Raw genomic sequence first — 25,536 nt, 5'->3', positions numbered from 1 at the left:
TAAAAACGAGCTTAAACTTACCATAAAGACTCTTCCCATCTATTTTATCTGTTAATTTCAGAGGACTTTTAAAGCATTAAATAACACTCTAAATAAGTTCTTCGAGGCATCGTCCTTAATACAAAAAGTTGAGTCATCCTTAATACAAAACTGAACCTCCTAAAAGGTTAAAAGACTAGTTCAAGTTCTCTTGAAAGACAGTCATAGAGCAAACATTCTAATTCACAGGATCTAGAATTTGACAAAGTGATATCAATAAGAATTTAAAACAAAATAATCCTTTCTATTATACAAAGAGCAAAAAATCAACTCTAGAGAAACTACAACAGCAATGAGATGTATTAATTTATGTTGTTCAAGTGTATTATATTTACCCTATATGGTATTATGACACAGCAGATATTCAGCTACCAGTACAATGAATATGTCAAAGCATTTTGAAAGGACTGCACCCATAAAAAGGGACAAACACAAGCATCTATTAAATACACATTTAGCAGTGTAATATTAACTCTCTAAAAGCATCACAGTAAAATTCTTTCCAGATCGCAATCTCTTAATAATGTTTTAAAATATTATTTTAGCTATACCGAAGAGTGTTTAAAATTAGTGTTTCATTAAAATTCAATGCAGTCCTTCCAATACTTTTTTGCCCCTCCCCCAACTTCCTCCTGAACTGCCACTAGGGGTCAGTATGAAGACGTGGTTCCTCTCACTGTTAGGAAAATGGAACTCGTCGAAACCATTTTCCTTTTCCTTATGAAAAACCCTGTGTGACAAAGACAATAACTGTACAACTTTAGCATTATTAAGTCCAACCTGTACATCAAGCGTACACTATGAGTTTGCATTTTTCATGAGTCTGCATTTTAATTTTGTAAATGACTGTGGATTATTTCTGTGGCCAATGTTTCCTCAATGAAAAGTAGTCTAAGTGACAAGATTACTTATTCAAAGTCAATCTGTGATTACTGGCCAAAAAGCATGATGTACGTAGGACAGAGCAGGAAAATTTATTTTTCAAAGGATGACAGTACACATCTCAAACCATCTCAGAGAACATAGCTCATCTCTTGTGTAGAAGGCTGGGGAGAAAGGGGTGACACTGGTGGTATTTTGCCAACTTGTAGAGTAGTTCCTTCCCCCTTTCAAATGACCATCATCATTCACTGCACTACAGCTTCATTCCACAATAAAATCTTGGCATTTTTAAGAAATAAGCATTAGTCTAAAATCTACAGAATAAACGAATTTTTAAAAAATGGTAAAAATACAAATACATCACCTTTCCCCAAAATTTATTTAATGGTCTTGGAATGATAAAGAAAAAGAGAGAGAAAAAAAAAGGGCTTGAGAAGTGCTTTCTACACACAGTAGAGAGATTTGACATTCCAAGAAATCACTTTAGATGATACCCCTCTCTGACAATATTGAAATGACTGATAAGGAGTTTGGTCACCGTGAATAAATGCGGTACCTCCTTTTCTTGAAGGACCATATGAAGTACTGACTTTTCTTGAAATTTTGTATGAAGTTCTGCATGTAGCATACCTTTTACATTATTCTCTACAAATCACATGGCTTTTTTAGACGTGATAGTCCACAAATGATTGTAGGAGTTATTAAAATTATTTAGTCAATGTTTTATTTCTGTTAGTGAAGAGAATTTTTAATATTGATAATACAAAATGACAGGCTATTCGTATATAATGAGGATATTCAAAAGTTCCCAAAGCATCAAACACACACATCAGTATAATCTAGGGGCATTCTATCTCTTTCTGGAGTCCCTCTGGGTGTACTCCTTACATCATGTCATTTCCTTTGTGTGGTCCTGACCATAGGTCACACAATAGCAAGACAGTCCCTAGAGAAGAACTCTTTGTCTCTGGTATTGTGGAGGCTGGCAGTGACCCAGCAATCACAGCCAGCAATCAATCAATTTTTTTTTAAAGCAACCACTATATGTGCTACCATTTAGAACTTTCTTGGGTCACTGCTGTTGTGGGAGTCAAGAAGGAGTACAAAAAATTAGAAATAAAAAACAAGGAAATGGAGATAAAAGGGTCTTTAAGATGTAAGGAAATCACTCAGTTCTTTGTCGAAATAACATGCAATAAGTAAGAGGAACCAAGGTTGTATGATCTATGTGTAAACCACAGACACTTGATTGTGCATTTACTATAACAAAGCCTCAGTTTTCATTTACTTATCTATAGGTATTAAAATAATCATAGTCTTTACTTTTTATATTTTTATTTCATTCAATGTTTTATTTCCTAAAATAATTGCATCTTTTGAAAAATATCTACTCAACATTTATACTAATTTTCTGGTCTTTTCAGAGTTTACCAATGGCCAAATTTAGTTAGCACTGGCAAAGGGAAATTAAAAATATTGAATCCTTTTCATTCCTGGGATAACATAAAAAAAAACTCTAATTCTGATTAGATCCAACAGATGGCAGTGATGTTATAAATTAATAGTTTAAAATATTATAATATGTAGGATCTGCTCCTTTGAAGAGGATGAACCAAAAATAATTCTCTCAGTACTTCCATAAATAAAGTAAAACTTTGATGTGGTTAATTGGATAGATGAGCACAAGGTAAACACGACATGAAATTTAGCTGAAATAATACTTTCTATTTCAAACATTAACAGCATTCTCATTTTCAAAAAGTATTATAAATTGAGAACTGTCAAAGAGATTAGCAATGTACCAAGAACCAGTATCTATGTCCAAATTGACTAAATGGATTACATTTTTGTATGAAATTCCTTATTGCTTCTTGGTTTTAATTTTCATCTGGTCCTTTATATGGGGGTTGTTTTAGCCTTCTCACTTTTTATTTTATTCACTTAAAAATAATTTTACTTTTCTTTCTCCTCCTTTCACGTCTAATAAGAAAATCTGCCTGTTCTTATTCTTTTTCACTATACCTTCAAATAATTATTTTCATTCTTATTCATCACCTTTTCATATTTTTATCCACTTGAAGTAACCTTTATTCTGTAGATAATAAAGAATAAAAAAGTATCAATAAAAGTGGAGGCACTTTTTTGCTCCACTGTTGCTTCGGTGATCCAAATTATGTAAAAACAAACACACCAAACAACACTGATGATTATTTTTTGTTTTGACATTGGTTAATGTCAAATAGACTTTCTTTCACTGTCCTCTTACTTTTTGCTGTATTTCTGATGGGAGCCTATTTTCCCTAAATGCCTACTATGGGACGCGTAGTGTTCTAGATGCTTAGGATGTATCAATGAATTAAATAGACAAAGGTTGGTCCCTTCATGGGTAGCTGGTAGGGTGGGGATGGGGGACAGAAAATAAATGATAAATAATAAAGTAATAGGTGGGTTACAGTGTATGTTAGAAAGTAATGTGTACGAGAAAAGGGCAACTGAGAAGGAGGATTAAGAATATGTGTGTGGGGGGTGCAGTGTTAAACACTGTAGTAATGGTAAAGCTCTTTGCCAAGGTGAAATCTGAACAGAGACTTGGAGGGGGTGAGGGAGTGAGCCATGGGCTGTCTGGGAAGAAGCATTCTAAGCAAGAGGGTGGTCAGTACCAACGACCTAAGACAAACTACTACTGGAAGTTGACTGTACTTCTGGAATATATTTTATGGTCTATTTTATTCTCCATCATTTTACTGCACAACATTAGCTTATTTTTAAGTAAAGGGATTCATGTTTGTTAATAATTTTTAAAGCTACAATCTCATTTGTCCATAACTAAAATACCCAGAAACTTCACACATGCAGAACATACATAAGGCCAATCAGGGGAAGGAAAAAAAGAAAGAAATGGCCTCTGAGAAGCCAAAATATGTACTTAGAGAAGAGGCATCAGGCCCTTCTTTATGGCTTTTATATAAAATTTGATAAAGCTTGGTCACCTAGTATCCAAGCTCTTAACTGACAGAAAGGAAGGGATTGGAAGGGAACTTTGGCAGGGAGGAAGTCAGAGGCTCTGCCAATCAGATCCACTGACAGCAATGAGAATTAATATCAGACAGCCCGCCAATGAGGAGTCAGCAAAATGCATCAAGGCCCAAAGGAACTGCCACCCCGAAGCTCTACTCAGTGATGGGGCAATTAGCCTCTCCGTCCCCAAGGGCCCTGAAAACACCATGGAGGAGCATGTGACAGCCACTTTCTCAAAATGACAACCAGAACATCCCTCCCCAAAGTTTGACAACAGAATGATCGGTTCAGAAGTTTGGGAGGGAAGGATTTTAGAAAATTTTAATTTGAATTCAGTACAAGTTTGTAACAGTTTTGTTGATTAAAGAAGTAAATTTTGAAGTATCCAAAAAACTTGAGTATCTAGAAAGCCTCATCCACAGAGAATACCAAATAGGCAAGAAATTTTGGCACCAATTAAGGTGATGCTCAAGTCATTTGAAAGTTGAAAATCCTCCACAGAGGGGTATGGATGGTCTGATTATTTCTTTATCATTGCTATTAAAATTACTAGTCATCACACTATTACATTTGAGTGTGTTTTCTTGTGAGAAAGTAAGATGCATGCAAATCTGAAATCAGATACATTATAGATTAATTTACAAACAGATTATAAAAATCAAAAGTATGTTTCTCTTTCCATGGTTGATTTTTTTCTTTAATTTAGAAAATTTTGATCTACCCACACTTTCAAGGCAAAAATCCATTACATAAAGGAAATTACACCAACATTATATGTTATCATAAAACACCAGTGATTACCCAATTCATGAAATGGGCCTCCAATTCCAGAAGATGTCTTTTTTGGGGGGGGCGGTTGGCCAGGAACTGAACCTTTGACGTTGGCGTAAGGTGGTGCCTCTAAACAACTGAGCTAACCGGCCAGCCCCAAAAGATGTCTTGAGCTTAAGAATTAGAAATTCATTTTGGGCACATCAGGATACGAGTCCAGGAGAAGGATTATATTTTTAACACGCACAAAATTAGTATTCACAGTGCTTAAGTGCATTTTTTCATTAGGCTAGCAATTATTAGTTATCCAAACAGCTACCAAATGCACGTGGAGGACTTCAGCTCTGGGTTTGTGCCTCCTTCCCTTTCTACTTACATGTGACAGGAAAGCAATTAGAAACCTCTGATTCCAACCACCGCAGCGGCAAAGCTGCACTTCTTTGTGGGAGAGATGATTGAATAGACTGCTTCTAAAAAGTGATGCTGGAAACACTCACCAACGCTGAGTTTAAGCTAACAATTTTTTAAAGATGATCTTAGTAGAAAACTCAGATTTTAAAAAATTTTTTAAAATTATTTATTATTTTTAATTTTTTTATTACTTTAATTTTTTTAGTAAAACTAAAAAATAACCAATCATCTTTGTTATCATCTTCCATTAAGTTTGGCTTTAGTACTTAATAATCTTGGAGGCTTGCTAGAAGAATCGACAATGTGGCTTATTTTGTGTTCCTTTTTTTTGACTGACTATAGAATCTTTTTCAACTCCAATCTTAAGCATTTGACACAAATACATTAAATCTGACTCCATATCCTCTCTCAAAAACGTTTACTTTCAATATTTTTAGCTCAACAAGTTCAAAGCAAAAATTATATAGATCTCAGAGAACATCCAGAAAACTACTTTAATTCATGTCGTATTTCCCTTACCAAATAAAAATTGGAAGAAAAAAATGGACATTATATAATAGATTAAAGAAATAACTGCAATTAAAATGTTTTAAGAATGAAATTAAATTACAAAAATAAAGTTAATTGTAGTAGATAAGTCAGGTATCATTTAGTTCCAATTGACCATTAAGTATTGACAAAATGGAACTATAGAGTCAAATGACAAAAATCTGTGAAACAGACAATTAAATTGAAAGAGAAAATCTGAAGGCAGCCCCTTTTCAACCTACTTACCATCCTAATTTTCTATGATTTTATATAAAACTGTGAAATGATATAAGCTAGGCAAACTCACATCAAATCAAGACATCTATACACTCTGAAGACCTATTAAAGTATTCCAGATAATATATAAGTCTAAATGGACTGGAGATAGAAGTGTTGCAGGTTGCTGATAAGACTTTTTTGCACTGGCATAACTATATTGGAAAAAATCACTGAATATGCTGTTTTCAATTGTTACTTATTATGACTCAATATTCTAGAAATTCATGTGCTTTCATAGAGAAAATGATGACCCTTAATTTAGGAAATTACTATGTCAAAGATTGTAGCTATTAAAGGAGCACAGCTTTGTTTTGATGCTTATGTATTTCTGTGATGTTTTTATCAGGCATTGTTATTTTTAGCTATTCTATTAAGGTTTTATAAAATATCTGTGAGGGAGTAGAAAAAGGGAAAGAAAGGTTAACAAATAGATTAAGTATGTGATGGGAGCAGAGGCGGATTTATTTCAAATTAGAAAAGGGTAACGTTAGCCACAATGTCACAGCACAATATCAAATGAAAGCTAACAAACCAAATGAGATACAGGGAGAGCAAATGATTATTTTATTTATGAAAGTTGCCTTCAAGAAATTTTCACTGTTTTAGAAGACAATCTTATCTTCTGTAAAGGAAAGAACAGAGACTTTGGAGTCTGACAGACCTGGGTTGAATTTCCAGTTCACCTATTTTAATAAATATGTGTACCCAGGAAAATTAGGTAAGCTTACAGTCTCAGTTTCCTCATTTGCTGATGGTTTATTTTAATAATTAACTTTTAAAATGAATATACATCACATACTACAGTGCCTGGAATACAGAAGGTACTCCTATCCCCTAACCTTTCTTCACAGTATTTGTCCGTAACATGTTGCTTTTAATTGATTGTTTTAAAAATGTTTCTATATTATCTAATGTTTATGTCCTTTTAGAATGGATCTTTTAAATTTTTCTAGATTTATCAAATATTTATATAATGTTGTCTTTAATATTTTCAGAATTATCCAGTTTTATCAGTACTCGAACCTTTTACAATAATTAACCTGTCGGGCTGGCCCCATGGCTCACTCGGGTGAGTGCGGCGCTGGGAGCACCGAGGCAGCGGGTTCGGATCCTATATAGGGAAGGCCCGTGCGCTCACTGGCTGAGCGTGGTGCAGACCACACCATGCTGAGGGGAGGGTTGCGATCCCCTTACCGGTCAAAAAAAAAAAAAAAAAAAAAATTAACCTGTCGCCAAAATCAAATGGCCTGTACGTTGTCCCAACAAATTCAGAAATAATCAAGATCTTGTAATACTTTTTGGAAAACAGGCCAATCTGTTAACTCTACTTTCATAAGGAATCTTGAAGAATAACCCAAGAGAGACCACCTGAAAAAATATGAATATGTAAACTACCTTGAAAGACAAAATATTACAACTAGAACATCTTGGACTGTGCAATATCCCACAAGCCAGTGTTGAGTATTTTTGAACTCACTTTGCATTTGCAGGACTGCAAGTGGTCAGGTTGGCCAGGGCTAGAGCTGCAGCTTCTCTTACCTCCTCATTGTCACTTTTTAGCAACTGAACTAACTGTGGAATCCCTACAGAAAAACAAAGATAAAATGCAACTTTAAAAACACTTAGGTACACTAGAATATGACAACCTATGTTCAAAATGTTTGTTTCCAGTTTGCTTACCCTGATTATTGAAAAAATCTTTGCTGCCTGAATTCTCACACATTGCTGAAATCGCTTGGGAAGCAGCGATTTTAGTTCCATCATTTTCAGATCCCAAAAGGGTTACAAGGCACTTTTCAACCTCTTGTTCATGAAAAAGTTTTCTATTTTCAGCTTTCATAAACCAAAAGAAAAAAACAATTCAGAAGTTTACTGCAAAAACTGTGCAAGTATTACTACTTACCCATCCAAAGTATGACAGGAATTCAAACCATTTGTTAGCTTTAGTACCAGACTCTAAACTAAACAAAATATATAACTATTTAACCTTTCAAACACAGTGATTATGCAAAATGAATCATGGATGTTGCATTTTTTCCCTATTCCTTTATATATCAATATTATGGCAAAGAAAATTCCATAGTAAGAAAGAGGCAAGTTTCCAGATTCAGCATGCACTTATTTAACACCAATTATGGGCCTGGAATGGTGCTCAGTGCTCACACAGGTTATCTTTTTACTAGGGACAAAAACCTGCTTATTTGATGATTATTTTAAATACAAAACCAAATATCTGAAGGATGCCTAAGATGTGCAAACTAGTGAGCTTGATGCTTAAGACTTCAGGAGAAGAACAGAGGAGAGGAAAAAGTAAAAAATGAGTAATAAAGTTATGATCCCGAGTCTCAAAGAACTTATATCAAAAAATCATAATCGTCTTTTATCTCAAATTACAATAATGCTTAAGTAGCAAAAATTAAAATAATTATGTAATTGATGAGTTGCCATAAACATAATCTAAAAATATTTTAGGATAGTTTTCTTTACTTGAAAATGAATAAAGTTATGACTCTAAGTACATATCACAATATTCGCCCCATTATAGATCACTAAATTGGAAACCAAGGTATTTTTAATGTTCTTTTGCTACCTAAACATTTTTTCTCTTGATTTAGCTTGATTTCTTATAAATGACAATCTCACTATTATACTAAAGTAAATATTGCATTAAACTAAATTAGAACATTTAAACCTAATTTTTTGTTTTGTGTACTATTAATTCTAAACAAGCTTTTATTTTGTATTCTAGTTAATTTTAAATAGGTTCTATTTACTAAAAGAGATGTAATATGTACTCTCTTAGGGTGTTAATATTCAAGAAAAGAATATTCTGTTAGAATAAGAATCTCTGCAAAAAAATGCTCACAGTAATTCAGATTACAACATCTACATGCGGAACTAGTATATTACTTATACATATTTTAATTTATATTTCTTTTCCAGAAATATTTTCAGAAATTAACAGCAACTAGGTTTCCATTTTAAAGTTATGACATGCAGGCTGATTGGTTAACTCAGTTGGTTAGAGCACAGCTTTGTAACCCCAAGGTCAAGCGTTTGGATCCTTGTACTGGCTAGCTGCCAAAAAAAAAGGATAACGTTAAGATATGATGTCTCCCTTCCTTTGAACAATAATTCAGAAAAATTGCCCATTTTACCAAAGCAGTATCACATTCAGATGGCACCATAGTTGCAAATACCTTTGGCCTTTGCTCATCTGATACACAGCTGTATACCAAACAATCTGGCCATAACCGGCAGAGGCTAAGTTACTAACACTTCCGTTCATTCATCTTAAACCAATCGTGAACCACATGTTCTGTAATCCTATAATTTTATTTAACATTAGAATTCAGGTAGGCCATAACTGTTTCATAAAAAAGCTGCAGTTAATTCTTAAATTTCAAGTACATGGCTCCTAAAATATATGTAGTCCTTATTAGTTTTCATGGAATAAATAATATCTGAAACTTTTCTAGAATCTCTGATCTAAAATGCTTAGATTTATCATTAAGACTTCCCTCATGACTCTAAATCAAATATCATACACAGAACATTCCTAGGGTTGATTCTATCAGGAAAATCAGCCAAAATAATTAATTCAGAAAGACTTACTTTAGAGTATGTAATTATTGCATTCAAAAAACAGTACTATGCGATTATTGGAAAGATTTTTCAAAAATAATTTAAATGAATACTGTGGCAATTAGTTTCTCAACCCTGCTGAGAGTGTTCTCAAAATCCAGCTGTGTTCACCAAACCTCAAAAGTGCTGAATGCAGCGTGGTGGCTGTAATAGATTTAAAAGATGTATTAACATATTAACCAAGTACTTTCATTGAATTGCTACACCAAGAAGTAAAGTATCTGTGTTTTAATTACGCAGATAATAAAGATGGCAAGATAGTTATGCTACTAATAGAGCACTGTCCTTTAAAAATAACATCTGTTCAGTATTACTAAAATAAAAAGCATGAGGTTTTGTTACTGAAAATAAATCTGTATGTAATGACACTTTTCTTTGCCATTCTCAGAAGTTGTTCTTGTGCCACCTTTGCTCCTGCTGAGATGTTAACACCAGCTCATAAACCTCATGGCAACATGGTAATTAACACCTTCCTCCTACTGGTGCCAAGTCAATGCATACTGATTTGTGCCTTCCACCATGGGGATGCATGTTAAAACTTTACTCAACAAACAAAACTTAAGGGATGTGCATTAAGTGTTTGTGTGTTTCAACTGTGTTTTTGACATACAAGGACCTGGTCTAAAAAAAAAAAATTCTTATGATGATGAAAAGTGATGAGGTAAAGTAAAAAAAAAAAAAAGAGTTATAAATTAATACTGATAGTTACATTGTTCTTAACAGCAGTATAAGGAGTAACATTTGCCAAACCTTCTTATGAATGCAGTTGTCTAACTGTGGGAAATTTTTAAAACTTCTTCACGATTATTTACTTTCAATACAGAAATATTAGGAGATGACTTTGTTAATCCATGCTAAATTGTTAGAGTTTACCACTGTAACTAATATAAAATAAGACACGCTTAGTTAAGCTGGCTGGGTTTGGCAGATAGAGGTCAAGGCAGGCAAGAGTTGATACAAAAAAAAAGTAGACAAGAAATACAGGTAGACCTGAAAAGAAGGTTCAATCTGGAATCCAGGCAAGGGAGAAAGAGGTGGAAGAGTAGATCTGGCCAGGTAAACAGAGTTAAGAGATAAATAAATCAACAAAAATAGAAGAGAATAATCAGGCAAATGAGGAACCTATCCCTTAGCACCGGTCCTAGGAATGCTGTTCCAAACTAGTATTGTGCTCTGGTTAGATTAGGCAGTTCTGCCCACAGATGGTATAGCTAAGACAGTTTAGTGTCCTTAAGGGAATTCTGCTTCTGGATAAGCTTGGAATGGAGAGATTTCCTCAAAGTCCTGTGCTTCCAATCAGAAGAGCATTCACTCGTCAGGATTTATTGGGATATGTAGACAGAGAGAAAGCTTTAATCTTTGTGGAATCATATCTTTCTAGAGGCTCCAAGAATCAAGAATTAAGCTTTCAGATCAGATATCTCCTGTCCAAGGCTCTAAGAAAAGTAAACTACCTCTGCATCCATTGGATTTAAAGATCCATTGGACATACTTTTTCAGAGTTTGCATAGTCACCAAAGGTGGAAACAATTTAGGAAGGAAGGAGACTATGTCAGAAAGAATGGAGGAAAGTTAAATAAGTTGAATTATAAAATATAAGCTTTTACAGTAATAGATAAAACCTGCAAGACTATGGTGAAAGAGCTCTTCTGTAATACAGATGGGCAGTTGGTTGAGTGATGTTAGGGAGGATGTAAATCTCTCCCATCTGCAAAATGGAGGTTCTGCTGAGCAATGGAAGTTAACTGCTGTGATTACTTGGTATTCCAAAGAGCAGGGTCAGATGACTTTGGTTCATGTTAGTTAGTTTAGGTTGTTGCTTTTATCTACCATAGCACGGAAAGATGAAGGTCTTGGTGTGAGGAAACCCATAGCATATTTGCATATTTAAAGCACAGGTGGCTATGCTAGGTTAAAGCAGGAAAAAGTACATTTTATAATTTCTAAGAACAGAAAGAGACACCAGTTATTTTATGACACCTTGAAAAGCAATGGACTTAGAAATTTGATTTTCCCTCTAAATCTAGCCATTCGAAGCACACAGATACTGATAGGTCAAAACGGGATTTCAAAATCAAATTCCAGACCAAGGGCCTAAACCAGAGCAAATGAGCACAAAAGTATGGTCTGGCATAAGTTATATACTCCAGAACACAACAGAGAGTATCTTAGCAAGACCAAACTGATAACCAATGACCATGTGGTTGTATAAAGTGGAAGAATCTCCAATGCCAAGTGAGGGGATCTGGACTTGTTCCTCTTTATTATTCTAATACAGAGTTATTAACTTGGGGTCCATGGATCCAGAAGACGTGGATGAGCTCCAGGTAGTCCATGAATTCCCTGAAATTATATGCAGAAAGTTATGCATACGTACATTTTGGTAATGTTACCATTTAATCAGATTTTCAAAGAAACTGTAGACTCCTCAAAAGTTGAGTTTGAGCAAGCAGTGGGATATGCTTGGAAGCTGTCAGAAATACAGGCAGGAATTCAGAAGGAGGCTCAGAATTAGAAACAGATTTGGGATTCAAAAGCAGATAAGGAGGCAGCTGAAACAGTCATATGTGAGCTTGCTCAGAGAGATCTAAAAGAAAACGAGACAGAGGACAGGAAGACAAGTTTAATGATAAGCAGAGGAGAGGAAGCTGGTAAAAGTGAAGGGTTGGTCTGATAAGGAGAATAATCAGGAAAGAGGGTGGTGTTATAGAAACCAAGGGATAAAAAGAGTTTTAAGGAGGAGGGCAGCACACAGAGATCAAGTTTTAAAAGACTGAAAATGTGTCTGTAGAATTTGGAAGTGGGGAGATCAACATCAAATTCTACATGGACTGTTTTGGCAGGACGGAGGAAGCAGAGGTCACATGCAGTAGGTTAAGCAGTGCAGATGAAGAGGTAGGGTTATTGAAGATTGACTAGTCTGTCAAAGAGGTTGATTGAGAAGAAAAGGAGAAAAAGAGGTCTCCAGGGCAAGGGCAAGAGAGGACGAAACAAGTTTCCATAAACCACCCCTGGTCACACAAACAATTATGGGCCTCTCAGAATGCTCCAAACTTATATCAGTTTCCTTCTATGTAACCAGTAGGTCAAAAGATAAAACTCTGGGGGCCGAGCCCGTGGCGCACTCAGGAGAGTACGGCCCTGGGAGCGCAGCGACGCTCCCGCCGAGGGTTTGGATCCTATATAGGAATGGCCGGTGCACTCACTGGCTGAGTGCTGGTCACGAAAAGGGACAAAAAAAAAAAAAGATAAAACTTTGGTGTTGTAATGACACTGAGAGGACAGTCTCCTCATCATCCAGACAGGCTAAAGGATTCCACTGCCATCTCGATTCACGCAAAAAACAGGCAAAGAGCATCCTGTAAGCCTTGTCTATTCCTCAAACTCAGGCCTAGGCAGAGTACTCTGCATCCCATGGTAAACACTAAAAACCAAATTATGAAAGACTGCATAATAGGTATGGAAGAAATAGAACAGAGATGGTCTAAAAATAACAAGTATTCCTGGGGGGAAAAGGATTAAATAAAGCAAAAAATAATCAAAAGCATAAGAGGGAAAAAAATTAGTTTCCTAAGTTGAGGTGGGCAGGAAGATGAGTCTAGAGATGGAAAGGCTTTACTGTGTTATAGAGAGGTGGGAGGGGAACTCAGACACATTTTGGCAAAGTTTTTGAACTCATAAGATAAAGGATTTTACCCAAATATAAGAAGAAAACATCATATACACAAAATAATGGAAATCAAGCTGGTCTCAGACTTGGACTCTACAAAAGCAAGTAAAACAGGACAGACCCCAATTTTCCCCCTAAGTATCCCTAATAATCCCAGCCAGAGAAGGCCTCGGCTGGGGGGGCAGGAAGTAGGTAAAGAAAAATCTGCTTGACCAAACATGATGAGCTGAATTCCTAGAAGTACCAGTAAAGTTTGCTTAACCATAAGATCAGAATAGAGTTAGTTAAACATATACTTTCCTTATGGTTAGCATGATTTCATGGTCACAAGATGTTTGTCCCTTAACAGAATGGCTTGAAATAACATCTGTGAGGACCTCAGTCAGTTTGCCAGAAACAGTTGTGCTGACCACCACAAGCCAATCAGATCCCCACACGACTCCCAAGACCCCTACTCATGATTTTGTTCTATAAATGCTTGTGACTTTAAGCTTTCAAGGGGTCCAGATGTTTGCAGCACTATCTGACCCATTCTCTTTGAGTGGAGCCCCTCAGAATTAAAACTAATCTTTTCTACTGCAAATCCCTGAGTGCAGACTTATTGGCTAGACGGAGCAACAAGCAACATACTCTTTTTGGTTTGGTAACACAAGGTTCATAGATATTTGAGGGAGAAAATATTATGCTGCAAGAATTCCAAACCCAGATAAATTGTCATATATGTTTGAAAGTAACAAACATATTCACAGGTATGGTAAGATTTCAAAAACATACACCTCTCGTATATTCCTAAAAACAAAAATTTTTTTTAACTGAAAAAAAATACTCTGGTCAATTTGAGAAATGAATCAAAAACAAAATCTTAAGAATGGGTAGGTTTCATTATAAGAAATTGACAATGTACACTGAAACAGATTCAATATGTATGTAACTCTAAATGGTAAATGTAGATAAAATTGAATGCAATGATAAAATTGTTCTTTTTTTTTTTTTTTTTTGTCTTTTTGTGACCGGCTGCACCATGCTCAGCCAGTGAGCGCACCGGCCATCCTTATATAGAATCCGAACCTGCGGCGGGAGCACTGCTGCACTCCCAGCGCCGCACTCACCCAAGTGCGCCACGGGGCCGGCCTGATAAAATTATTCTTAACAAAGAGAGTTTATAGATCAAAGAGAGAGGAGTCTATAAGCCCCTATTCATTTTATAAACATCAGAAAGGGAAAGAGTTGTGGAAGCAAAACTGCTAAACATCTTAAGTAACTATAGTAACTTTATTTTTAGAATAACTATTTTTAAAAGTTTTAAAAATCTATAAAAACAGAAAGAAAACAGCACAGAAAAATAAAAAGCAGAAAGCCTAAAATATGATTTCAAAAATAAGGCCAAATACAGTAACTGTAAAAATAAATCCAACATTTCTTTGCTTTGCCCTTTGGATGTAACGGTAGGAAGCTTCCCAATATTGCTCATCTATGGGGACCTCAGCATCTCTTGCTTGTTCCCTTAACTCTGACTATACTTCTGAAAGTAGTCCCTTCATTTGTCTCGTTTAAACCATCTGGAGTTCACAGAACTTTTTTGTGCTAAGACCATGCTTGATAATACGTAGCCATCCTAATATCAAATTAGGATTTAAAGCTAAAGAGCAGTAAGCAAGATTTTAAAAAACCATAATCAATAGAGGATATAAAACAATATCAAATAAAGCAAAGATACTTAAAATAAATTTACAAGAGAAAATTCACAGAAATTATGTAGTGGGAAAACTTCTAACACACCACTTTTCATCTGTGAAAGATCAAGTAAATAAATAAATAAGAACAAAAAGAACTGTATATTTTATAAAGTTCAACTAAAAAATAAATACCAAATTCTACATTCTACAGGAAATACATTTTTTTTTGTCTATTCAACAAATATTTATTCATTTATCTCATTCATCGTTTATCCTGATCTTCTAGAACAGTGCCTTGCATATGGCATATATACAATCACCTGGACGACATCATGCTAAGTGCTGTACAGTCACGAAAGAACAAATACTGTACGTTTCCATGTACAGCATATGAGATGACTGCAGTAGTGAAATTCAGAGACAAAAAGTAGGTGGTGGCCAAGAGCTGCAGGGAAGGGGAAGTGGGAAGTTATTGTTTAATGGGTGTAGGATTTTAGTCTTGTTAGATGAAAATGGTTCTGTGGACAGATGGTAGCATAAAAATGTGGATGTATTTAATGCCGCTGAACTGTATATGTGAAAATGGATAAAATGGTAAATTTTATATTGTGTGTATTTTACCAAAACTTTAAAAAAAGAATGGAATTCATTTCCTTCCCTTCAATGAAAACCTGCTCCTCTTCTTGAATTCCCCCACTTCTGTGAGTGGCACCATTTTACTCCCAGCTGTCCAAGCCATAAACCTGGCCTTGTCCTTGACATGGCCTCCTTCCTCCCCCAACCCAAGCTGTCATTCAACAAATATTCATGGACTCCTCACAATGTGCTCATGGCTCTCCTTGTAAAATGTCTTGAGCCCATCCTAGTCAGCACATCTCACTTTCAGGGTAACCTTCATATCTCACCTAGACCACAATAGCAACCCCCTTCCTCCTGGTCTTCTGTGTCTGGTCCTACACACTTCCAATCTCTTCTCCACCTTGCAGCAGGAGTGCGTTTTCTTTAAAAAGTAAAAACCATCATGTTTCCTCCCCTCTCTCAGTCACTTCAATGGCTCTTTGTTGCCATTAAAATAAAGTCCACAGTCCTTAACTTGGCTTGCAATGCCCATTAGTACTTGGTTCCTCACTCCTTCTATAGCCTGAGCTCTTGGTTTTGTGCTGCATTCTGTTCACTAGCCATTCCAGAAGCTTTCAGTTCTGGAACTTAACACACTCTGTCCCACCTCTGGCCTTTACACACACTGTTCCTTCTTGCTCATCCACCCCCATCCCACCCAGACCTTCTTTGCCCAGCCAATTTCTATTATTTACTCTAGGTCCTAGCTTGTAAATCACCTATTCCAGGAAGACTCCTCCAATCCAAATCCATGCTAGGTGGCCTTCCCGGGTGGTCCTGAGTTTCCATCATCAAACACTTTTTACCCTGCACTGTTTACTTGCCTGTTCTGGGTTTATGGACACAAAGTAGGGGCTCAATAAATCAATAAAGGCTGCAGTTTACTCAGCCACATAACTAGGTCATTGCAGAGCCAGCAATGAAACTAGTACTAGCACAAGAACACTAGGACGTGGGTCCAGTGCTCTTGCCAGTACTATGGCACACACGGGTAAGCATTAGGAAACTCACCGACCCAAGAGGGTCTGGGACAGACTTAGAATAACACAGCCACACAAATACACAGACACACAAATACACAGAATTATCCTCCAAAGAGACACGGAGATATGCAAAATTTTTCGGTTTGACATTATCTATGCCTTCTCATTATACCTCTCTTTGGGTCTCAATTAGCTGAGAAGGCCTGGAATAGAAGGAAAACAAAACTGGCCAGCTATGATAATGTCCAAGTTCCACTTGACAGAATACTGAATAAACCAACTTTTGCCAATATTAATTTCACAGCCTGTCTTTAGATTTGGCATTAGTAAGGAAATGCATGAGGCCCCTCTATGTATACTACATACTGGACAGTGAATTTCTGCTTACTGTGTTCAAGCTTTGCCTTAAAGAAATCCAGTATGAGCTGAAAAGGATATGTTTCCCATAATACACATATAGACATATATACAGATCTGAGTATATATGTTCACAATATAAATCACTTAAAATAGTCAAAGTTGTCACCATTTATAAGAGTAGTGATGCAGAAGGGAAAAAATAAAGTCACATCTTTTATTAAATAAAAGACTACAAATACATATAAATTAAAATTATAATTTCATCTTTGGTGCTTGTGATATAATTAATCTCTCATATTTTACAGATTTATGTCAACATAGCTTGTCACTGAAAAGAAAATTGTATTATGTGTATAGTATGAGCGTATTACTTTTCATAGCTATATAACATGGCACTACTAGACTCCAGCTGAAACTTGAAAATTACTTTATAGATACCACTCTGAATGTGAATTTCTTGAAACAATGTGTATTCAGGATCACAAGCAGTATATACATTCTATATAATTCCAAACTCAAGAGAAATAAGCTTACAATTTAATTTAGGAATAAATTGTCAAAAAACCCACATAGCATTATAATTAAATCACGCTGAGTTTATCATAATCCCTGACAAAATAATCTCTATTTTAATTCATTGGCAGGGAGATGTGTTTTGACATTACATAGTAAGTACAGCACTGCTCTCAAATGGTTATTTAAAAGCAAATAAACACCCTAGAGTGTATTAGCACTAACCAAAATTAAGAATACAACAGGAAATATGTATGCTTAGTTTATGTAAGACAAGACATACCATCATAGGCTGCTTTAGTAATTGCTTTTGCTGCATTCTTCTGAATGTCAGGAACTGTAGAGTTTTCTGCAAATGTTAGGAGCATTTTAAGACCTCCTGTCTGCTGAATCAGCACCATGGTATCCGTATCTTCAAGGCAATTGGCTATCACTGAAAGTGCTTCAATATGAAGGTCATTCAATTCCTAATAATAAAAGCAAACACAACTTAAGAAAGCTGTACTAAAAAAAATTTACAGAATCTTATTCTATTTGCAAAATCTTTGAAAATACCAGGTGTTTTCGGAGAAATGGGGACTTGGAAAGAACTGAGTCATGTGCTTGAAAAATTGTTAATAAATATGGTTTCACTTTAAAAAAAAAATAAATAAAAATAAAAAAAATTTACAGTTTCTCAGTTTTACTACAGTAGAGACTAAGGCCAGTCAGAACATAGTGTAACTGACTTTGTTGTGACAGAGGCCCGAGGAAACAGAAGTTCTGTTTATCAAAGTAGCATTGCTCTCCCTAACCATTCGCCCCATCTTTTCTCATTTCCTTACTCCAAAATATGTTATGGATAAAAAATAATGCTCTAGAGGAAATGTCCAGTAATGGTAGCCAGTGAAGTTGCTCATACAAACTTCCACCAAAAAAAAATTTTTTTAATCTGGAAAAAATCTCTTTTGAAAAAGCAGACAGAAGCTGATCAAAATACACTCCTTAAAATTTGCAACCGATAGAGTGAAGCATTGTGAGCTGTGGCTTTCTTGCCTGAGAAATTTCCTGAATCCCCACAGCAGTGGAAAACTGCAGCCTTATCTAAACAGCTAGAAATTTAAAGGGAGAGAAGTGCAGAAGGGCTTCGATAAAGTTCTCCAGAAGGCCATGTATGCACTAAATTAGCATCCAATACATGGCATTGTTTCTCCCATAGCCAGGATTCACGGGTCCAGAAATCAACGCGTAGAAGTTGAAGTGGCACCACTCACTATTACCCCTAGTAGCCCGCTACCAAAATGTTTGCTTCCTGTGCCTGTGACCTTATGCTCTGCTGGCTTAGAGGTTTAGTTCCAAAGGAAGAAACGCTTCCACTAGGAGAAGTTTAATAATGATTCCATTAAACTGGAAGTTAAGACTGACGCTTGCCACTTTGGGCTGCTCATGCCTCTGAATCAAAGAGGAGACTCTCTATGCAAGGGGAAATTGGAATGCTACCCCACAATAGAGGTAAGGAAGAGTATGTCTGGAAAACAGGAGTTCCTTTAGGATGTCTCTTAGTATTTAGTCACATGTCTCTTAGTATTTAGTCACATGCCCTGTGACTAAACTCAATGGTAAACTACAACAACCCAATCCGGACTAGACTATAATGGCCCAAACCCTGTAGAAATGAAGATTTGGTCACACCACCAGGTAAAGAACCATGATCACCTGAGATGCTTGCTGAGAGCAAAGGGAATACAGGAGGGGTAGTGGAAGGAGGTAGGTATAAGCATCAACTACGACGACGTGGCCAGGTATAGAAACAAGGACTGCAACTGTCAGAAGTATTTCTTCCTTATTTTGTTACGAACATGTTTCTGTGTGTGTGTCTGTGTGTGTACATAAAGTATCTTTGTGTTTTCCATCTCTTCTAACCACGTAAAATGAGATATACTAACTTTACATCACAGTATTTAAATACTATTCATTTTACATCATAATATTTAAGTTCCAGAATATTAAGGAGAAAAGTAAACATCATCTAAGGGCTTTGCATCCTCTTCTGGGGAAAAAGTTAGTGCATTTTTGGCTGTATGCAGGATAGTTGTACCATGTTAGGTAGAAGTACGATCTTTTCACTGTCTTTTTATGAAGATTAAGTATGATTTAAGGAGACGTGTATGGGTATCAAATTGACAAAGGATGAACTTGTGATGGTTAGTTTTATGTGTCAATTTGGCTAGGCCATGGTAGCCAGATACTTTGGTAAAATGTTATTCTAGATGTTTCTATAAAAGTATTTTCTACATGAGATTAATATTTAAATCAGTAGATTTGGGGTAAAACAGATCACTTTCCCTAATGTGGGTGGGCTTCATCCAATCAGTTAAAGGCCTTAATAGAAAAAGACTGATCTCCCTGAAAATAGAGGGAATTCTGCCTGTAGGACCAGCTTTGGACTCAAACTACACTTCCCTGAGTCTCCAGACCAATTCCTTAAAACAGCTCCCCCTGTGCACTCTTTTGCACTCTCTCTCTCTCTCTCTCTCTCTCGCTCTATATATATATATATATACACACACACACACACACTCATATATACATACATACACACACACACACCCATCCTGTTGGTTCTGTTTCTCTGGAGACCTCTGACTAATACAGGATGTAACCTAAAATCTGAATATAAAGCATGCCCAGAACTCTGGTTGACCACTAACTACACATGCAAGAAGATGACCCCAGGGACCCGGGTGAAAATAAACAGGCAGGGACTAGAAAGCAATATATCTTATCCTTGAAAGAGGAGCTCTGCTGGGTGAGATTTGTTAATTTACTGCTTTTAAATAGAGTGCATTCCTCAATCCATGTGCAGCTCAGCTGGCAGAAAGCTGAAGCCTTACTGGCTTCAGGTGTCAGAGGTCAGAGCCTGAGACTGATAGAAGAGCTACAAATTTAAAGGACGGAATGCTCAGAAGCAAGGAGACCACAGAGAATGGGTGAGTCCCCAAATCCAAGTTAAAATTCTTGCCAATTCCATGGCTGACCATGGGGAGACTTCCAAGGGTTCAGGCTAAAAACAGCAGCAACTAGGAACTGTAAGAACTGAGCAGAGATTCCAGCCTCTTCACACCATAAAAGAGACAGAATTTGCAGCTTAATGCCTACTAGACCAAGATATCAATGATCCTCAGAAGCACACAACAGAATATGGAATCATGAGAATGTATTATCTACAATGTTCATTTTTTATCAAAAATTATTAGACATGCAAAAAAACAGGAAAGTGTGACTTGAACTCAAAAAAAAAAAGGGAAAAAAAGGCAGTCAATAGAAACCCACTCTGAATAGGGTCAGATGTTGAATTCAGTAGTCAAAGACATTAAAGGAGCTATACGCAGCTATTATAAATATGCTCAGAGGAAAGCTCAACAGAGAAATGAAACTTTAAACGTGGAAATTTAAGACTTGAAAAGTACAAAAAGAAAAATTCACTAAATGGCCTAACAGCATATTAGAGATGGCAAAAGAATCAGAGAACTTGGACAGAAATAAAAAAAAATTTAACCCCCCCAAATTGAAGAAAAATGAACAGAGCCTTAGAGTCTTGTAGAACAATATCAAGCAGGACAACATACATGTATTTGAGTCCCAGAGAAAGTGAAGAAGCAGAAAAATATATTTGAGTAAACGATATTAATATTCTCCACTAAAAAACTCCCATATTTAGTGGAGAATATTAATTTACAGATCTAAGATCAAGAACCCCAAGCAGGATACACAAATTACACCACTTCTACACAGAACAGAAATGCAGAGACCCAAAGATAAAGGGAAAAATCTTAAAAACAGCTAAAGAAAACTGACACATTATATACAGGGAAATAAAATAATGATAAGATTAACGGCAGAATTCTCATCAGAAGTAATGGCATTCAGAAGAAATAACAAAATATTATTACTCCAGAATAACTCTGATGAGAATTCTGCCATTAATCTTATAATTACTTTAAATATGTTGAACTTGCAGAAGGAGAGAACAAGCCTAAGGATACTAGAGATGGTGGGACAGCGAGGGGGTTTGGGGAGTGATTGGTCAGGTAAGGGGCATAAAGAATAATTCCAATTTGTAATAACGAATATGCTAATAAAAAAAAGAAATAAAATGCTAAAACAGAAAAAAACTATCAGCCAAGAATTTAGTGTCAAGCAAAAAGTATGAGGGTACTTCAAAAAGTTCGTGAAAAAATGAAAGATAAAACAAATCTTTTCATGAACTTTTTGAAGTACCCTTGTATCTTTTCAAAACTGAAAGCAAAAGGAAGACATTTCCTGATAAATTTTTAAAACTGTGAGAATTTATGCCAGCCTATCTGCACTATGAGAAATGTTAAATGAAGTTTCTCAGGTTGAAGGGAAATGACCCAGTTGGCAACATGGATCTAGAGGAAAGAATGAAAAACATAAGAATGGTAAATATATGGGTGAATATAAAAGACTAAATATTGATGGATAGATGAATATACAGACAAATAGACAGACACAACACACACACATATGTACACAGAATTTTTGTTTTCTTAATTTATCTAAAACGCATATATGACTGCTCAAAACAAAAATTATTATTACATTGCATTGTTGAGTTTATAATAAACATAGGGATAACATACATAACAACAAAAGTATTAAGAATGGGAAAAGTAAGTAGAAACATACGATGGTACTTCAAAAAGTTCATGGGAAGATTCGTATTATCTTTTAATTCTATTTTTCCATGAACTTTTTGAAGTACCCTCATATTGTTATGAGGTTCCAATATTTTACTTGAAGTAGTTCAATATTAACTCTAAGTAGACTACAACAAGTTAAGTTGCATATTGTAATCACTAGAGCAACCACTAGAAAGAGTACGAAGAGAAATAGGAAGAGAAAAAGTTAAAATGTAACATTAAAAAAATTAAATTAACACAACAGAGGCAGGAAGGGAGGAACAGTGGAATAAAGCACATCAGACAAACAGAAAACAAATAATAAATACAGCCTAAATACAACAAAATCAATAAATCATTATGTGAAAATTGACTGAAAAGTAATCAAAATGCAATGTAGTGGAAATTGACCTATTAATATATTGTATGCTCCAATCCACAGATGTGTTATATTGTCTCTCCATTTATTTAGGTCTTCTTTAAAAGTGTTTTGTATTTTTCAGTGTACAAATTTTGCAAAAATTTTGTTTAATTTATCTCCATGTAGTTCATGTTTTAGAAATGTATTATAAATTGTATTTTTCATTTTGCATTTGTTTGCTAGTATATAGAAATATAATCAATTTTTATACATTAAACTTTTATCCTGTGACCTTGACAGACCTACTTATTAGTTCTAGTAGGTTTTTGTAGTCTCATTAGGATTTTCTGTATACATTGTCACGTAATCTGTGAATAGATAGTTTTACTTCTTTCTTTCTTTTTTTTTTTTTTTTTTGGCCTTATTGCCCTACCTCTAGGAAAATATTGAATAAAAGTGATGAGAGAAGATATCAGTATCTTTGTATCTGATCTCGGGTGTGGATGAGGAGAAGCACTTTTACTTTTTACTCTGTACAAGTCGGTATTATTTGAATTTCTCCCTCTACAATACATGTATATTAGTTCTGAAAAAATATCATTCTCATATATTTCCTAGCTCTGTGACCACAGACAAGTTATTTAACCTCTCTAAGCCTAATTTTTCTCTTTTGTAAAATGGGATTAATAATACAATAGTAATATATGGTTATGTTATGATGATATCATTATTTTCATTTCATAGGCAAAAATATTATCACATTTTTCAAAGAATTTGGAATTTAATAAAATCACATATGCAAAACACCCATACAATGCCTGCTACATAATAGATGTTTCCACCCTTTTCTGATTAAAAGAAGACGGGTGAAATATCAGACAGGGGAGAATACTGTGACACATCAGACAAACCTAGATTCATTCCTGCAGCTAATCACTTTCTACCTATGTAATATAGAGCAAATTAAGTTACCTCTCTGGTTTTGTTTTCATTTTTAAAAATAGGATAAAATATTAGCTATACAAGGGTATTACAAAAAGCTCATGGAAAGATTTGTATTATCTTTTAATTCTATTTTTCCACATACTTTTTGAAGTACCCTAGTATAGTGTTACAGAATCTTGTATCACAAATGTAGAATGCCTAACACACAGCCTAGCACACAGGGAATGGACATATGAAAGGTTTACGTGGCTGGGGAACACACTTGTGCCATTGCTGCTCTTTTATACCATACTTCATTTTCCCAGTTCTATATTATTAAACTCTGAGGTTTGGATTTTTAGAAAAAAACGTAATGACTGAATATTCTGAAACTTAATACAAAGTTGTTACTTGGTTGTTATTCCTTCAATCTGTTCCTATCTCATGAATTTCTAAGAGGCACTGAGTAGACTTCTGTTATTAGGAGTTAATTTAATTTACTAAACTATTAAAGTAGGGGCAATGGATCTGAATCTATTCATTATCATTTCACTATGCGGTTAAGATGCTCGACACTTTCAGAAGCTACCTGAATCACTTGAAGTCAATTAAATGGTGTTTGATAAACTGCTAGATTATTTTTTGTAACCAGGAGATACTAGAAGATGGCATACATATTCTTAAAGTGTGTAATTCATTCCTAAGGAACTTACTAGCGACTATGGACATGTAACTCCAATGTTTATCAAAATGTGTCTGGAAGGTAAATTACTCTTTTTACTTTATCCCAGAGAAAACTATGACAGACAACAGTTAAAAGACTCATTCTGGTTGTTTCAGAAAGTCAGAAGAGAGATTATAGACAAGAATTCAAAACTCTTAAATTTTCTAAACCATAAGACCTTATTTATTTGCTTATAATGGCCTATACAATTAGTCTGACTTAATTTGCAATAAGCAAATTAGTCTATTATACTAACTACCATGCTTAAACATAACATTTCATTTTTAAAAATATCCTACAATTCATGTTTTATATCAACATTTAGAAAAGATATATTTCCTCATAAAAAGTTAAATGGATGTTGCAAATACCTTAGTTTCTAGGATTTTAATAAGGTGGTCCAATCCTTGATTGTCTCTTAGCATTACTCGGGACTCCTTATCATTTGTAATAACACCTAAGGTTTTGAGAGCCAACAACTGAATAATTGGAAATTCTGACTTCAAGAGATCTAATATAGAAGGGATTGCATTTAGTTCTTGAAGTGTAGTTCGACACTGAAAATCCTGCCACAAAATAGAAATGATTAAATCAGTAATTTTTTAGGCAAAACACAGTCTCAAGAATGGAGAAATTCTATTTTCTAACAAAGAACAATATGTTATAATTTTCCCATCTTTTATTCCCAATTCCCTTCCAAAATAACTCACAAACTAAAATAAGCAAGCTCTCAATTGACAACACCAAAATATTCATTTTAACTATGCAGACATTGTCAACAGGAAATATACATGATCTATGACTTTTGTAGTATCTATTGTTTATTGTACAGCAAATTCCTATTACTATAAACAACATTACAATAAAATTTATGCATAATAAAATTCTTTTCACACTCTGATATACTGTTTCAAACAGTATTTGATAAAATGAGATGATGACATCAATTCCTTATCATCTTCATTCAAATGGATTGTTTATGAAATACTATATGTGTGCAGCGCTGTTGACAGGCCCTGTGCATGCAGATTTACAGCAGGTTTGGTTCAGATACATGACCTCTATTTAAGATATGTGCAATATCAAGAGGTCATTATATAGATGCATGCATGTCTATAATCCTGTTTGAGTGGGAGGGGGGTGGTTTGTTGGGGTGAGCAGTGGAGAAAACAAGGCAAGAAGCCATGAAAAGCCAACAGACTCTGACTACTGAATCATAACATTTCCAATCAAGATGGGGTAACTATAAAATAGTGTTAAAACTGGAAAAGGCCCCACTTACAGCTTAGCTTTCCCCTTTTCATTCTCCAACTGACCTCTAATATTTAGCTTCCTTTAGACATAAAAATTGTAGGCTGCTTTTAGTTATGGGTTAAATTGTGCCCCCACCCCCCTACCCCCTGGCCCCAAAATAGATGTTGAAGTCCTAACCCCAGTATCTCAGAATGTGAC

At 35.3% G+C, this 25,536-nt stretch overlaps 1 protein-coding gene across 1 annotated transcript in view; it reads right to left on the bottom strand.

Moving 5' to 3' along the window:
- ARMC3 (armadillo repeat containing 3) overlaps positions 1-25,536 on the bottom strand; it is a 102,425-nt gene that overhangs the window by 48,703 nt on the left and 28,186 nt on the right. Inside the window, exons 8-11 of the mRNA XM_063101141.1 lie at positions 24,456-24,650; positions 17,677-17,860; positions 7,609-7,761; positions 7,406-7,511 (exon numbers count right to left, since the gene is read on the bottom strand). Of these exons, the coding sequence (XP_062957211.1) occupies positions 7,406-7,511; positions 7,609-7,761; positions 17,677-17,860; positions 24,456-24,650 (638 nt within the window). The remainder of the gene's footprint in view (positions 1-7,405; positions 7,512-7,608; positions 7,762-17,676; positions 17,861-24,455; positions 24,651-25,536) is intronic.

This window comes from Cynocephalus volans, chromosome 6 (genome assembly GCF_027409185.1).
Source record: "Cynocephalus volans isolate mCynVol1 chromosome 6, mCynVol1.pri, whole genome shotgun sequence".
Taxonomy (NCBI): Eukaryota; Metazoa; Chordata; class Mammalia; order Dermoptera; family Cynocephalidae; genus Cynocephalus; species Cynocephalus volans.
This window is presented reverse-complemented; position numbering and strand designations above follow the sequence as displayed.